Source organism: Haemorhous mexicanus, chromosome 8 (assembly GCF_027477595.1).
Source record: "Haemorhous mexicanus isolate bHaeMex1 chromosome 8, bHaeMex1.pri, whole genome shotgun sequence".
In the NCBI taxonomy this organism is placed as follows: Eukaryota; Metazoa; Chordata; class Aves; order Passeriformes; family Fringillidae; genus Haemorhous; species Haemorhous mexicanus.
Window position 1 is genome coordinate 9,272,008 of NC_082348.1, and position 15,670 is coordinate 9,287,677.

The following is a 15,670-nucleotide window of genomic DNA, read 5'->3' on the forward strand; positions in this document are numbered from 1 at the left end:
TATGAGATGATTTGCTAGTCAGGGAATAATGGAAAAATAATGCCAGAAGTGCTTGTGTCTCTCCTGCAATAGCAGCAGGGGTTATACCACCACCCAAGGACACCGGGATATTTTTCCTGCATTTTGGGGCAGTCTTCCAGGCTCTCATTGCCCACAGGGCATCCACAACCTCTGCTAGGCCACCTGCAAAGCCCATGGAAACACGACTGCTGTAGTCAATAACCTACTCTCTTCCCCATACCCCCATACAGGAGTCATTGGAAACAGCTCTCCAAGAGAATTCCACCCCAGTCCCACCACTGCAGCCACAGAAGCAGCCACCCACAGCAGATGAGCTTTCTGCCAGCAGGGACTGCACCTGTAAGAACATGGAGGGGGATTTTGTGAGCCACTGTCCACCACTGCAGCCCCAGAGAGCAGGTGGGTCACCCAGCACCTCTCTCTGGCTCCAGTTTTCCCCACACTGTGGTCCCCAAGGAGGAGGAACCACTAAGGAGCAAGCTGGGGGTGCTTGAGGGTGCAGGCACAGCACATTTGTTACAGGCAAGGAGAAAGTTCCTTGTAGCCCAAGCAAGGGCAGGAAATGCATTTTCACTGAGGAGCAGGCTGAACACTTTCAGTTCTCAAGTATTCTCCCTGACATGGTGCTTTGGGACAGCTAAACACCAAGATGGGCTTGAGGGAATGTGTTTGGAGTGAGATGTTAGGGCACTTATCCCTGTTCCCAGCCCTTCCCTTCCCAAGGTGGAAGGACACCAAGGCTTTTGTTACCCAGGGCCTCCACTATAGGACCTTCAGCTCATGCTCTGTCTTGCAGTGATAACTGCCTTTACATTGCTTGTATTTCTCAAGGACAAAGAAAATTTTTAATTTTTAGGTTGTATATGATCTGCAGTGAGGTCTATTCTCTTTTCTGTGTATCTCCAAGCACCCCAGGATGGGCTGACACTATTTCAGCAGTCACAGAGGGCTGCCCAGCTTGCCGCTGCTGTAGTGGCTCTGGGGGCCCTTGCATCATCTTTTCCATGCAAGTCAGTCAACCTGTAATCCCCAGACTTTGCACTGGGAGAGACCAAGGCTAGGGAGATTAGCTGAGATGCTCTTTGCTTTCTCTAATGAGCAGTTCACTCAAACACAGGACTGGGGAGCGGCTCTAACTCAACTCTGCAGCCCTGTTCTTCCTGGAAGCCCCCAGAGAGGTGCCCTGATGGAAACACAACCTGCACTGGGACCTGCTTTCCCACCTGGGTGAGCCTGGGCTCTGCGGTGAGTCCTGAGTCTGATGCCAAGCTTAGGATTAGGTTTTGCTTTGGGCTTTTATCCATGGTTAATGACACAAGTATGCAATAACAGAGCCTCATAAAATTATTATGAGAACAAACAAATTCTTTCCTTTTTATATGCAGTACTTTGTTTTTAAGATTAATCCAGCAGCAGAGCTGATGGGCTCTGCTCTCTCACTGACCCATGTGAGAGCACCAGGTGTTCCCCATCACCAGGTTACTCCTGAGCTGCCTCCTCCATGATGCAACAACAGTGCCACTGATGGGCACCAGGGTAATTCCTATATCCTGATTTCCAGGAGATTCTGTGCAGGGTCAGAAGTTCCCATGTCAGTTGTTCAGCATGACCTGTGTAACAGTGATCCCAGATTTCTTGCAGATTTCTTGTAGTCTTGCCTGGTCTTGTTGCAGCATCCTGCTGTGCTGCAGAATCTCCCCAGAACCAGACCTCAAAGTGTTGTACTTCTATTTTGGATGCAGCTCAGTTTCCTCCTGTTCTCCAGTGATGGGGTCTGGTGCTGCTGAACCAAAGAGTTTTTTAGTGACAGGCTGCTCTTCTCCATCCATGTGTTTTACCCTGTATCTTTATCTTTGTAGGAGAGGTAGAGCAGACCAAATGGAGCTGGAAAAATCTTAATATCCCAGTTTTGGCCTCTGCAAGGCACAAGCCACTGGCTCTCCCAGGAAATCCATCAGTGCTGCATTCGGATCAGGGGACCGACCCAGGCTCCACCCTCAGGTATGTGGTCCTGCATAATACTGCACTTGGCAGAGTACAGTATGGAGCAAGGAATGAGCCAGAAATCTTTCCTGGTGCATAAAAAAGGACTGATTTTGATTGTGTTAGACACCAGTTCTTCCAGTGCCAGGAGGACATGCAGTATGCATTTCTGGTTTGCTTGGACCTTCTTCAAACAGGCTGGTAACTGACTTCTACCGCTTATTTCTCCTTTGTGAAAATATCCCTTTAAATTCAGTGTTTAGCAAATACTGCTCAGTCCCATCACAAAGTAAATTGGGTATGGATCATAACAGCAGGCTTCTCCAGTCTCTTTCAGATGCTTAAATTACATCATGATCTAACTTCACCCAGGGGAGGGACAAGCTCTGCAGATTGCTGTCTGTCCTTCTGCTTTGGTAATCTCCGGTATTTCTCGGGTGCCTTCCACAAGTTTTGTGTATCAGCACAATGACTCTGCCTTCGGGGTGTGGGGATGTTTTGTACTGAGGTATCTCAGCATCCAGCAGCGCCCAGGCAGGCTGGAGTGCCAGGGGCCAGTGAGGAGGTGCCTGGCACTCGGCAGGGAGGACTTGGCCAGAGCAGTTTCTCTTTGATTTTGGTCAGTTGATGTCTGGGTGAGGACAGGGGAGTGCCCCTGGCCCTGCTCTCTCCCACCTGCTCTCCGAGGCACTTGTCTCCTCCATCCACTCTGACCACATCTCGAGTTCCTTTGGCAGATTTCACTTTCTGTCCCCCAAAGCTGCTCCTGCTGGGACAAGCCCTGCTCCAGCCCTTTGTGTCCCTGGGGGTCGGTGTCCAGCCCGGGGGGCTGGCAGGGGCAGCCTGGGACGGCTGGGCCAGCGGGGATGCCGGTGGCGGGGGGGCTGCTGGGGCAATTATTTGCCATATTGTGCTCTCGCTTGTGTTTAAAAACAACAACAGCTCAACTGACTCATAGGTCCTACGGCCTCTGAGTCATTTTTTATTTCTGGATTTCACTGCTCTGCCCTTTGCAATGAAGGGAGTTGCATGCTCACACACACACACACACACACACATATCAAGTTCACATTTGTTTTTCCCCTATAAAAACAAAACGATTTCCATACCATTAATGAAACAGAAATTATTTGACTTCACGTACCCTGGCTTTTATTTTCCATTGTATAAACTCTGCAGATGAAATAATGATGGTTGTAAAGTAAACCTCTCTTTTTTTTTTTCCTTTCCCTTTCCAGGCAGCCTCTTTTCGAAATAGCAATAGGGAGTCACTTACAGACTTGGCTTATGCTGTGCCTGTAGTAATTAACCCCTTCATCCCTAGCTTTTCCTCTGTTGGAAGTTAGCCACAGCGTGGGTGAAGGCATCAGCAGGTCTCCTCTGGGACTAGAAGCAAAGCGGGGGAGCAGAGCAGGCAGGAAAATGTGGGAAAGGAGGCCAAGAGCTGCTCCAGGCAGAGCAGTGGTGTGTGCCTGGAGCAATACACTCGTGGGCTGGACAGCTTTCCTGGGAGAGCCAGAGAGCTGGCACTGCAGGGCCAGAGGTACCTTCAGTCTTCCTACACCCCCCACTTTTTTTGGGTTTAAATCAGCACTACCATTTTGTGTTCAGCCTGGCAGCCCCATCCTGGGTCACTTTCCTTCCTTCCCACTCCCCAGGGACCACCAGTGAAACATTCTCTCTCCTCCACACACCACTGCAGAAATAATCTGTGGTAAATAATGAATCACCTAATCTTGCTCTTTTTGTTAGCAGGGCCATTGTGATTTTAGGAAGCACTCGGGGGAGCGTTCCTGGGGTGAGGTAACACTTTACCCAGGAGAGAGCCAGCTGGAGCTGGGGGTAGCACCTTACCCAGGAGAGAGCCAGCTGGAGCTGGGGGTAGCACCTTACCCAGGAGAGAGCCAGCTGTGAGCTGGGGATAGCACCTTACCCAGGAGAGAGCCAGCTGGAGCTGGGGGTAGCACCTTACCCAGCAGCAGCTCCAGCTGGAGCTGGGTGTGCCAGCACTGCCTGCCTTGCCCCCCAGGACAGGCTGAGCTGCCCTCCCCACGAGGCTGTGAGCTCTCCTGATACACCCTCACCATCACACACAATCTGTCTGTCCTTAAGGCCTCCACATGTGCAACAAGCGTTTTTCCTAATCACATTTATCATGCAACAGCACAGCCCTGCATCCCGCCAGCACTGGGTCAGATACTTCACTGATGCCTGGCCTGGGTGGGTTAGTGACACTGACTGAGTTACTGCTCCTCTTCCCAGACTGGGTGATGTGTTTTATATTATTTCTCTTGGATTTATTAAGCATTATGTAACTGGCTAACCAATCCCGCATGCTATGCAACCGTGGCTGATTTCATGTCAGTGGAAAGTAAACAAAAAAATTGCTCTGAAGTGGCTAAACTGAAATTCATTTCCACATGCAGAGCAATTCCTGGAGGATCTTTCCCATCTCCTCATGGTTAATTTGCATCCAAGCTCTCATGCAAGCCATTAGAAGAGAGTTATGGAAAAATTGCACATAGAACACGACAGTGTGCTATGAGGAAAAGTTATTAAGATGAAGTTTATTTTACTTAAATATTTTTAAGTAAGTTTGTTGATTTCTCCTGTGTCTTGAAATGTATGACACTTGCCTATTTTTTGTCTTTCAGCTGAGGAACTCAAAATGTAAAGGTTACTCCCCAAATAAAGTTTGGCATTAAAGTTTGAAAAGCCAGGCAAGCCAACCCTGCAGTCCTGAGGTCCTGAAGCCCAGCAGGACCCAGCCCAACATGACAAGGAAGATGTTCTGCCCTTGCTGAGCTTTGGAAGCACTATAAATATCAGGTGAGGCAAAAACTGTACCCTCATTAGACTCTGAACTCAAGCTCTTTCAGGAGCACTTGCTTTCTGGTGTCATGGACAACTTCTTTCCCATTAATGCCAGTTTACATCCAGAGATGTTGAGCTGAGGATGGGGGAACGTGGCATGGATAAAACAGTAGTGGCTTTGCAGTATTTCATTTGTTTTTCTCAGTGTCTTTGAAACTTTTAACAATGTCTGAAAATGATGTGTGTATTTCTGGATCCACTTTACTGAAATATCAGTAAAGTTGGTGGTTGGGGCTTACCTGGTTGCATGGTATTTGCATTATTTTTCAGTCAGTCCCTGAGGCAGCCAAGCACCTGCTTCACCTGGGCAAGAAGCTAAGTCCAATTAGTCTGAAATGCTGTATTAGACCTGGCTGGACTCATGGACCGTGTAACATCATTTGCCAATTGCTGGGCTGGAATTTGAACAGAAAGGTGACTCCAGCTGTGACAGGGACAGATGAGGGTGGTGAAAGGGCAGGATGGGACAGCCCTGAGGGCAATGCTGGTGGGCAAACTCACAGCTCCATGTGGGTGTCACCACTGCACCTATCCTTGTGCTGACTTGCTGAACAAGGAAAGCTGTCCTAAAACAAGGAGAAAACTCAAAAGTTAGGGGTTGTCCCCTCTGCTGGAGGCTAGTTTATTCCTTTGTGAGATGAGCAGGGATGCTCTGCATCCTTCCTTGAAAAGACAGCTCGAAGGAGGGTTGAGGATTAGAACAGAGGGCTAGCACAGGAATCCCTCACGTTGCCCAGGACAGCAGGTTGAGAGTGGGGGTTTTTTACTCCCTACCTTCTGGATATTGTGGGGCATTGTATAATTAGGGTCAGTACTTCCAGAGCCATGACCAGGCCAGGCAAAAGCTTCCCTGGCAGACAAAAGCAGGTATGAATTTGCCTGGTAATACCTGTACTCATCCCTTAAGGCATTTTTCAGCCACTGGGCTATGACTGTCAGATGAGGAGAGCTATGACACAAACCAAATTTTGCAGCCATCCTTGCCTGAAGGTGCAACCTTGTTTGACAGCAAGTCCCTTTCATTGCACCTATGACCCCATTTCTTTCTGGTTCCTATATGTCCTTTCCACCCTGTTGTACTGGAAAACCCGAGAGAGAGCAAGCCAAGCCAGCAGCACAGCCTGAAGTGCCTAGGAGGGGAAAAGAACCCCACAGCCAGGGGTCAGCCCAAGAGAAAACCATGGATACAGTGTGGTGACCTTCACCAGCACCACAGCATGGCCCCACTGCCACAGCAACTCCCACCAGCCCTGACAGCAGGCAGGGGGAACGTGCCATTCCTCCTTGTCAGATGGAAAGCAAAGCAACTTATTCAGGGTCTGAGGAGGTGGGGAAATGCTGAGTTTCAGCAGCTCATAAGTAATTTTAGCAGCCCTGCCAGCACCTCTTCTTATCTGGGTCCTTGCAGGGTGAGGCAATGCATTATCAGCACATCACTGCCTGGGGCTTGTGGGCTGCCAGCGGGGGTTTGCAGAGGGCTGACCTGGCACATCCCCAGCGGAAGTTGCCTTCTAATGATTGGGGATTTGCCTGCCATGCTTTCAGAGGGCTCCTAGATTTCAGCCCTTTGAAGAGCACTTTGCAGTGATTCGGTTCTGACTAAATTCTTGTCTTAAAAATAAGTCCATTCTCCCACCTCCCACACTGCTGGGGAGCAGGAGTCACTGCCTGGCCACCACAGGTGGTTTGAGCTCATCCTGTTGCAAGTTGCTGCAGAAATTGCTGAGGATTTTTAGAGCACTTTTAGGACTGAGAGCTGCATGCCAGAGTGCAACAGTCAACCAAACCCACTCTGCTGTTGCCATCATTTTTATTGCTCTTGTTTATGCAGAGGGATCAACAGTCTATCCCATATCCCAATTAACTGCAGCTTCTGCAGCTCATTCTCAGATGCTGCAGTCATGAGTTCCCCCTTTTACACAGAAAAAGCAGCAGCAATCAACCAAGTAGCAAAAACATGTGAGCTGCAAGTCAGTAGCAGACATTGCTCTGCCTAAACTAATGCCATTCAAGTAAAACTACTGTGCAGCAGTCAGTGTTTTTTTATAATTATCATCATATTATGCTCTGGAATTCAATTTTCTGTGTATTTTTCAGGCTCTGCATGAATCCTGGATTTCCGTGAATAGATGGAATTGAAATTGAAGGATACCATCCAAATAGGTAAACACGTCAGAAACATTATCTGGGTCACATTTGGGCACCAGGGTTTGCTCTGTTTTAAGTGCAAATGGGTTACTGGGGTTACTGATGATTTAGATGAACTTCCTGAGGAGTGTTTGAAATTCCTGGCACACATTTGGTATCCCATCCGCTAGAAGGTCTTTGCTGAGCCCACAAAGAAACATTGGACTGGAGCTGCTGCTCTTCATCTCTGGTTGGACTTCTTATGACTGACCAGTTTGCATTTTTTGCATTTGTATGACTTTGGTTCCCAAGGAGAAAAAGGGCTTGCAAGGGACTGTGTCACAAGCTGCTGGGGCAGAAATATTCTGTGGACTCTCCATCCATGTGCTGTCATCAGCTTGTTCCAACACTGCCAGCTCTTTATGTCTGCTGAAATCATTATGTAGAGTAGAAATTTGCCCTCGTTTAGGCCAGCTCTAACAGTAATTAAGCAATTTGTTCTGTCAGAGGGAACTTGAGGCTAACTTGGGTTACAGATGCTAAAAACTTTCTGCCTTCTCCTGAAGTGTCCCATGTTTAGCACATAAATAGATGGTGTGTTCTTCTCTTTCATGCCCTTCTTCACCTGTTAAAAAAATCTTTTAGGGAGCTTGTGTTGTAACTTAGCAAAATGCACTGCCCAGTAGGGTTGAATACAAATTGAATATTTTCCATTTTTTAAAGCAGAAGAGAGCTATGGCAGGAGGGCAGGGGGGCCAGGGTTGGAAAGGAATTTTTTTTCAGGAACGGAACCGAGTCCTGTTGACAGAGCCTGAAGTGCTTTTTCTTCACACACAGAAGTAACAGGAGCTTGTGTGTCTCTGCAATGCCTCTCAAGAGATCCCCCTTACAGGAGAAGGTTCCCACAAGACCCAGCCCCTGGGCAGAACTGCAGCACAGCTCCAGAGAGACTCAGCAGCTGGGGGAGATGAGGTTCAGGGGGCAAAGCTACTCTTCCAGCATGAAAGAAATGATGAGGCAGGGAGTATTCTCTATTCCCCATCTCCTGCTCCACAATCTCATCCCTTTGCAGTAGTGCCTTGTCTTTTCAACTCAGAGGCCTACCTCTGGACACCACCTGAGACATGCCACAATCTGAATATGCTGAACAGTGCTTCTGCCCAAGAGCTGCCTCCCAAGCCACAGCCTGTTGCAGAGCTGATAGCCCTGGCAAGGGTGAAAGGAAGGCTCGGATGGGATGATGTTGTTCTACAAACAGGTGAGCACAGGGCACATATACAAAACCACAGTAAATGTTTGCTGAGACCTCACCCCTGAGCTAATACCTCTGCCTCTGGTGGGAACGTCTGCATTTTCTTCCACTGAGTGCCTTTTGGCATATTAAAGGCATGGCGGGAACTGAGATCCCAGGGGATCCATTGGTCTTATTTCTGTGGATGCTTGTACCCTGGGTCTATTTGAAGAAGGATGATTCATTCAACTGCTTGAGCTTATGGGTCTGTGTGTCACTGCCCACTGTAAGAAGAAGGGTCTTCTTTGCTATCATGGACTGGTTGGGGCTAATTTTGGGATAGATCTAGCATGGAAAAAATGCTTTACGCAGCAAGACAGCAGCTGATTCAGTTTCTTCCATGCTGGATGCTGGTGTTTAGAGTCTCCAAGGCAGGAAGTTTTATCAAGCAACATCAAACAGATGTTCCTCATCTTGTTCCAGCTGCATTGACTGGCAACCTGCTCAGTCAAACACTCGAGGGGGACACAGGCGTTCATTCTGCATGGACAGCAGTTTATTTAACAATCCACCTGGAAGCAGCAAAGGATCTTTTAAAAGAAATATCTGTATCACTGTTCATTGTAAATGTACCAGGAGTGCATTGTAGTCACAGCAGTCACAAGAACAGTTTCCAGGAAGGGGCCTGAGTTGTCCTCCTGATTTTGCAGGAAAAGTGAAGGAATTTTTCTCTGGATTTTCCCACCTGCTGGTCACGTTATGAATCCACATTGGCAACATCATCTTTGATGTGGTGCACAGTGAACTATGGCAATGCAGGATAGGGCTAAGCATTCTGGTTTGGGATGGCTGAAGGGAGAATGGATCAGTATCAAAATCCCAGGGTTTCCCATTGTTGATCTAAAGAAAAGGCCCCTCTTAGTGGCCAGGAACTCCAGCAGATGTCTCTAAACCTTCCAGATGCAAAGATGTAAGTGTATTGTTCCCAGAAGGAACATCTTCACAGGGGTGTTGCAGGAACTGAAGAGACTGGGAGAGATTTGGAAGTGGGGCAATATCAGACATCAGTGGGTGTCAGCTGAGGTGATTGCTTCAGGGCTCTGTCCTGCCTGGATCCCAAGGCAGGGCAATAAACCAGCCCTGTTTGCTGGCTGCCATGGCTGTGCTGCTTCCCACGGCTGGCACAAGCAGCACAGCCATGGCAGCCAGCAAACAGGGCTGGTTTATTGCCCTGCCATGGCACGGCTGGCACCCTGCTTTGCATGCAGGGTGTGCATTAGGGGGCTTGTGATGGTCCTGGAGGTCTCCAGCTCCAAAGCATGGCTAGAGGACTTGCCATCGACTGCTGCATGGGCAGGACAACAGCTCTTTGCAGGCTGAGTGAAGGCAGTCTGGAATTTCCTCCAGAAACCTTCACCAGCACTGAGTCTGGAGCCAAGGTGGAAGCTGCCAGGGACAGCTTTCTTTGGACATCTACTTATCCAGAAAGACTGGAGTTTTGGGTCCAGTGGACAGTAACTGACATGGAGCTAAAGGGAACGTCTCCATCCACAGTGTGGGAAGGTGAGAGGTCTTCCTGTCAGCAAAATGTGTCCAATATGATGCTGCTTCAACTACTTTGAGAGTTGTGGCCACTTTGAGAGAGGCACAGGTGGAATTAGAGAACAGGATCCTGCAAAGTGACACTCTGCAGCTGCCACTGCTGGAACCCCACCTCAGCCCCCCACTACAGCTGGAACTGCACACCAGCCCCCCAGCTACAGCAAGCCCAGCCTGATTGCTTCAAATCACTCAGCTCAAATAGTGATAAGGTCCTTAAAAAAAAAAATAAATCTTGAATCCAGATAACACTGTGCAGTCCAGGGTAGAACTTGGGTTTAGGCATGTCCTTGGGCTGCTGGAGTGCACACAGGCCATAGCTCTGTGTCCAGTACAGCCTGGCAGGCTGTGGTCACAGCTGGACACATTAATGACCCACATGCCACGATGAATTTGCTGTAGTATAAATCAGCTGTCATTTGTTCCTGGCTTATCAATGGGAAGGAAAACACTGCAGTGCAACAGCTCCATCAAAGTTTAGGTCTTGGAGCCTCATAATTGGTAGGAGCATGGGCTGCAGCGGGGATTGCACGATAAGAAGGCTCTCCCACTTCTCCTAAAATTTTGACAGTTACCAGAAGCTGGCAGCAGAGTTTCAACCCTACATGGGATGTAACAAAAAGATGAACCAACTGAAGAAGAAGAAATATGACTCTGATGGACACTACAGATCCTTTCCAGAGGCAGGATCACAAGAGTTGACTTTGAATTCAGGGATGTACATGCAAGCAGGGCCAAGACAGCTTTCAGCCACTCCTTCACTTCCCCCTGAAGATCCCTAAGGAAATGTTATCCCACAGTTGGGGTCCAGCATGGACATAATGTAGGTTTGATAGGGCAGGCAGCCATCAGTGGTGTTATCTCCCTTCTGCATGGAGGCCCCTTCCAGCGCGGGGCTTTCACTTGGCACACAGCGCTGAGCTCGGGATGTGAAAAGAGCAGAGTGTGTGGGAGCTGCTGATTTTGTCTCCTTGGTGGGACTGTTTTTTTAAATAAAAGTATCAGATGTTGCGCTTCCTTGAAAACATGACAGTCTATGGGAGAGTTCATTAGTTTATGGCAAGCTGCAACACTGCGGAGCCTGGCTGAAAGCAAATGTTATTGCAAAGAGTTATCACTAAGGAGGGAGGAAAACAATGTCCTGAGGAAATAAACTCGACAGAGCAAATCACAGAGCAATATAAAGCTGTGGAGTACAGGCAGTAGAGAGGAATTCTTTCTCAGAATAAAAGGCCCCAGTCACCTGTTTTTAATGCCAATGTTTACTTTCTGCATATTCAGTGAATACGTGGGATACATCTGTGCAGAACTCTGTCTCTAATGGGAGTAACTAGTATCATGATTGCAGCTGGCTGAACTTATTTACTACTAGTACACAAAAATGTCTTTGGGGCCACCATTAAACAGTGATAACACCAGTAAAATACCAGGAAACATCAATTTTGTGTTGTTGGGATTTTTTGGTTAGAAAATTGTGTCAAGTTGTACTGAATATTTCAGAAGGTATTTCTTTCCTCAAAGCCCCCTATTAAAATGCAGAGTGAAGCTTTACAAATGGTCAGCTATACCAATGACTAGCCTCTCTCAAGTCTGAGCAAAGCTAGAGGTGCAAGGGGAGAGGAAATACCAGTTTTCATTCATCTCACATAGCTGTACACTGCCACTCTTGACCTTCAGTTAATCTCACTCACACCAAGGACTGAAACCATAGCATCAGATTTGGAGGTGTGTAAAGGTGTATTGAAAATAAGCCATCACTTTCCTTGCTGAGTCTCATGGCACTTGCAACAGTGCAGAGCACTCATGTTCTGCATTGTCAGGGTTTTTCTTATGTCTTCCATTTTTATTTCCTAACTGGAGAATTTGCTGCAGCTTTGCTCTTATTTAGCCTCATGGGAGGATGCACAAGTTTCTCCTTCAGGCAGCGGGATCCTGTGCCTTCTCCCAATCCAGCTACCTCCACTGAGCCAATGTGGGGCTCTGGTAGCCCCTCGGAGCTTCCTGAGGGTGGTAATTTCTTCCTTTATTTTGGCTGTATTAAATCAATATGACACGGATTGTCATAACCAGCTCTGCAGCCCTGTGTCCTGGGGTGGGCAGTGCCCACCTTCACATGCTGCTTAGCTTGGGAGGAGAGGTTTGCTCTGCTGCTCTGGCTGGTCCTTGGACCTGCACAGCTCCTTTCTGCAAATGCCTGTGAAATGGAGGGTGACTCTTCCTTTGTCTTGTTCCTTCCCTTGTCCTCTCACTGTTTGACCCAGTGTTCCTAAATTTTGCATGCATTGGTGTTGGGCTGCAATCCCAGTAGAGCCCCTGCCTGAGGAGCAGGCTGGCATTTTGGTGGCACTACCACCTTTGGTTTTAGCTCTGGTGACCTCAGAAATAAGAGGCCAACTTCTTGAACAAGCTGCCTGAGGCGCCTGGGATAGGTCAGAGATTTCTTGGGCAGATCAAAAGGCAGAGATGCTTTTCTGACAGCCTTGGAGCTCCCTGTCCTGATTTATGAATTCTATACGCTCTATATATTTAGCTGAAGAGGCTCACTGGGGGAACAGTTTTTGCAAGCAGCAAAGAGAATGTGACTTCAGAAAGCCACCATCTCTCAGGAGGTAACCCCTCAAATGCACTCTCTGTAGAGCTATCAACAATGGCAAAGGGAGCCCAGGAGACCTGGCAAAAATGTCAGGATATTTCAGCAGACCAGCATTTTTAACAGGAGACCTAGTTATGGGGAAGCAGAGAGGAACAGGACTTGGACTAGCAGACCTGCAACCTCACCTCATTTCAAAAATCTTCTTTTTCTTTCTTTGGAACCTCACCAGAGCCCGAGGGGTATAGCTTGCTCTCCCTTGGGAAGTGTTATGTGCCTTGGCAGATTTGGAGTTTCGTATCCTCTTTTGGAGGTTGGATGCCAAAGGCTCTGCCAGGCTCCTGGGGCTCTTCACAGCCCTGAAAGCTGCTGTCACACCAGGGACACTTAGCTTATGTTCTTGAGGCAGATTCCACAGGTTAGAGGGTTGTGATGCTTTGCTGTCCCCTCTGTGAGATGAGACTGAGCTCAGCCCCATGTCTGTTTGGATGTGAGCCCTGTTCCTGACAGATGGAGCACAAGGGATAACTTCCCAACATTCATAGAAAACAGGGCAGGAAAACTCCCAATTCCTACTTCTGAGGCCAGAGTGTTTCCATGTGCACAATACAGTAATTCTGATATCAAATCTGTAGTTTCTGCATAGGTTATAGACTTCCAAGCTGGTAGTCTTGCAATCTTGAAGGCTTTGAGCAATAAATATCCACCACTATAGCTACCTGCTGGAACAACTTTACTGTGTTGTGCTGCATTTTAACTTCCAGTGTGCACATCTTGTTTTATCTCTGTTCCACAGAAGAGGAAGCCCTCTGCCAGAAAAGGTTTTCCCAGGACCTGTCTGTAGATGGCCAGCTCACCTCCCACCTCTCTCCTGGCCAACCTAAAGGCACTGAAAGGCTCCAGCTCCACTCCCCTGTATGACAGTTTTCCAATTCTGAATGATCCTAGTATTTTTTTGTCCTGGTCCAGGTAAGTCCAGGACTGCACCAGCTCTCTGTTCTGGAAGGATTCTCTGCTCACCTGTGTGAGGGTTTATGCTAGCAGAGGTGAAATTACAGCTCCTGTCCTCACCTTCTGCTGAGAAAGCCATGTAAAAATGCTGCCCTCCAGCAGGCACTGCCATTGAGGAGAAGTTTAAGGGTGGATATTTTGAAGCCTTGGTAGGGCTGGCCATGGAGAATTAGGGAAATCCAGTAGCTGAATTTCAGTGTTCTGGGCCATGTTCTCTATGGCAAGTCTTAAATCTCTGGGCTAAGAGGAGCAATTTGCTGCTGCCACCCAACCAGAGCTGTCACTCTTTGAAGAGAGCCTTGATGAGTGGTATGATTTGTTGCTTGAAGAACAGTTGAATGTGCATATTCTGTCAGTTTGGGGAATTTGGGGACCTAGCTCTTCCCTTCTCTTTTAATGTCAATGTAAAGTGGCCTCCTTGAGTACTTTTACTTTCTCAGAATGACTATAGGGTCAGTCTTAACACTAAACACAAAGGAAGTGGATGTAGTCCCAGAAAACATCTATCACTGGTGAGCTGAATCACAGAGAGCAAGCCCTGGCTTATTTTTTTTACCCTGTGCAGAGGCACATTTTGTCATCATATCACTCACATAACCTTTCAGATGAACTTAGTAATGGTGATATGTTTTGGTTTGGCTTCTTTCAGATGAAAACCTTGCCTTTCAGGAAAAGGAAACCATAAGTTAATAACTCCAAAACTAGGTATTTCTGAAGGATAGTTAGTGGTCTTCTCTCTTACCAAAGACAACCCAAGACTGTGCTTTAAATAATAACTTGTATTAATTCCTGCTCCAAATGTGATTAGGTTAGCAGGATGTTATCAGTATAGCATCCTACATTTCAAACCACACTTTAGGGTATTATCTACAAAAATGAATATTATAGATCTCCATAACTTTGAAAAATCAACCAGATGCTATGTCCTTAATCTCCCCATCTTGTTCTCTCTGCTTCAACAGTTGTACCCATGGTTTTGTTTGCCTACACACAAATTACTGACCAATCATTCTTTTATTCCCTCGTCTTGTAGATAGGGGGACCCATGTAAAGTGAATGCAGATACAGATCCCTGCCCCCAGTGATTTCATTTGGATGCAAAAATACTGGAATTATAATCCTCCTCCTTCATCACTTTGACCAAAAAGTGATTGTGGTTGCATTGAAATTTCTATAGCAAGGGCAACAGGTCTGTGTTTGTAAAAGTTCACTTTTAAAAGTAGTGTCCATGCAAATATATAAATATATGCTTTGTAGGGATAGATGCCTGTATACACATACACAGGCTCTGTATATACAGAAAGACACACACACATACTTAGGAGATGTGTATATAACACTCACTTATATACAAATCCATTCCCTGTTATGAAACAATCATCAAGATATAAACAAGAAAAAGTTAAACCACGGATGGGCACATTTTCAAGTGCTGCTGGAGGGTTTTATCTACAGTACTGAAGAAGTGCTATCAAAACTGAAACAGGGCACTTTTTACAAAGAGATCTTTACGTAAGTGCTGGAAAGGTTTGCTGAATAACCAGATGTTGCAAAGACACTTCTCCTCCCCCTCTCCCCACTTCTTTCCTTCTTTAATAGTTCGATTAATTCTGCGCATAAACCAGGGCTGATAAAAGTTCTGAGCTGCAAACTTCACCACATCTGGACACTGTCGAAGCCAGATCGTTCAGCGGTGCACTTCAGTTGCTTTTAATCTCCCTCAATAAAATAAAAACTTCCAACAAGTAATGCTGACCTATATATATTTTTGCACTGTAAACACTGACATCTGCGAGCTGCTCCAAGCGAGCACACAGCACTTTCCACCAAGCAGTGGCTCGCCCCTCGCCATAGGAGAAATACACAGTCGTAGCAGAGTATTCAACTAAACTCTCTGCTATTTCCAATCCTCTGGCTAATTGCTGTCAGGGGAGAAATCAAAGATTAGCTGTTTTGCTGGAGGAAGGAAAAATAAACGACCTCTCTGAGTATGTTGCTTAAAACATTGCCTGACCAGAAACATTTTTCTACTCACACAAGGAGAGCAGCAGTAAGGAAAGCAGACCCGGTCTCCTCCAGTACCCCATTTCTGGATCCCACTGGCAAGCAGAAGCCCAGCTTCAAGGCGTTGACCAGCTCATCCTCCCTCGGTGGAGCCAGTCTCCTGCGTTCCTGCTGTCAAGCCCGGAGCCCCTCTTTGCGAGGCTCCCGGCTCAGGCTTGCCGGGAAGGCGG

At 47.3% G+C, this 15,670-nt stretch overlaps 1 protein-coding gene across 1 annotated transcript in view; it reads right to left on the bottom strand.

Annotated features, from left to right (window-relative positions):
* LOC132330402 (TGF-beta receptor type-2-like) overlaps positions 1-15,664 on the bottom strand; it is a 30,787-nt gene extending 15,123 nt beyond the window's left edge. The window contains exon 1 of the mRNA XM_059852642.1: positions 15,472-15,664. Coding sequence (XP_059708625.1) covers positions 15,472-15,523 — 52 coding nt within the window. The 5' untranslated portion in view covers positions 15,524-15,664. The remainder of the gene's footprint in view (positions 1-15,471) is intronic.
* Positions 15,665-15,670: the final 6 nt, after the last annotated feature.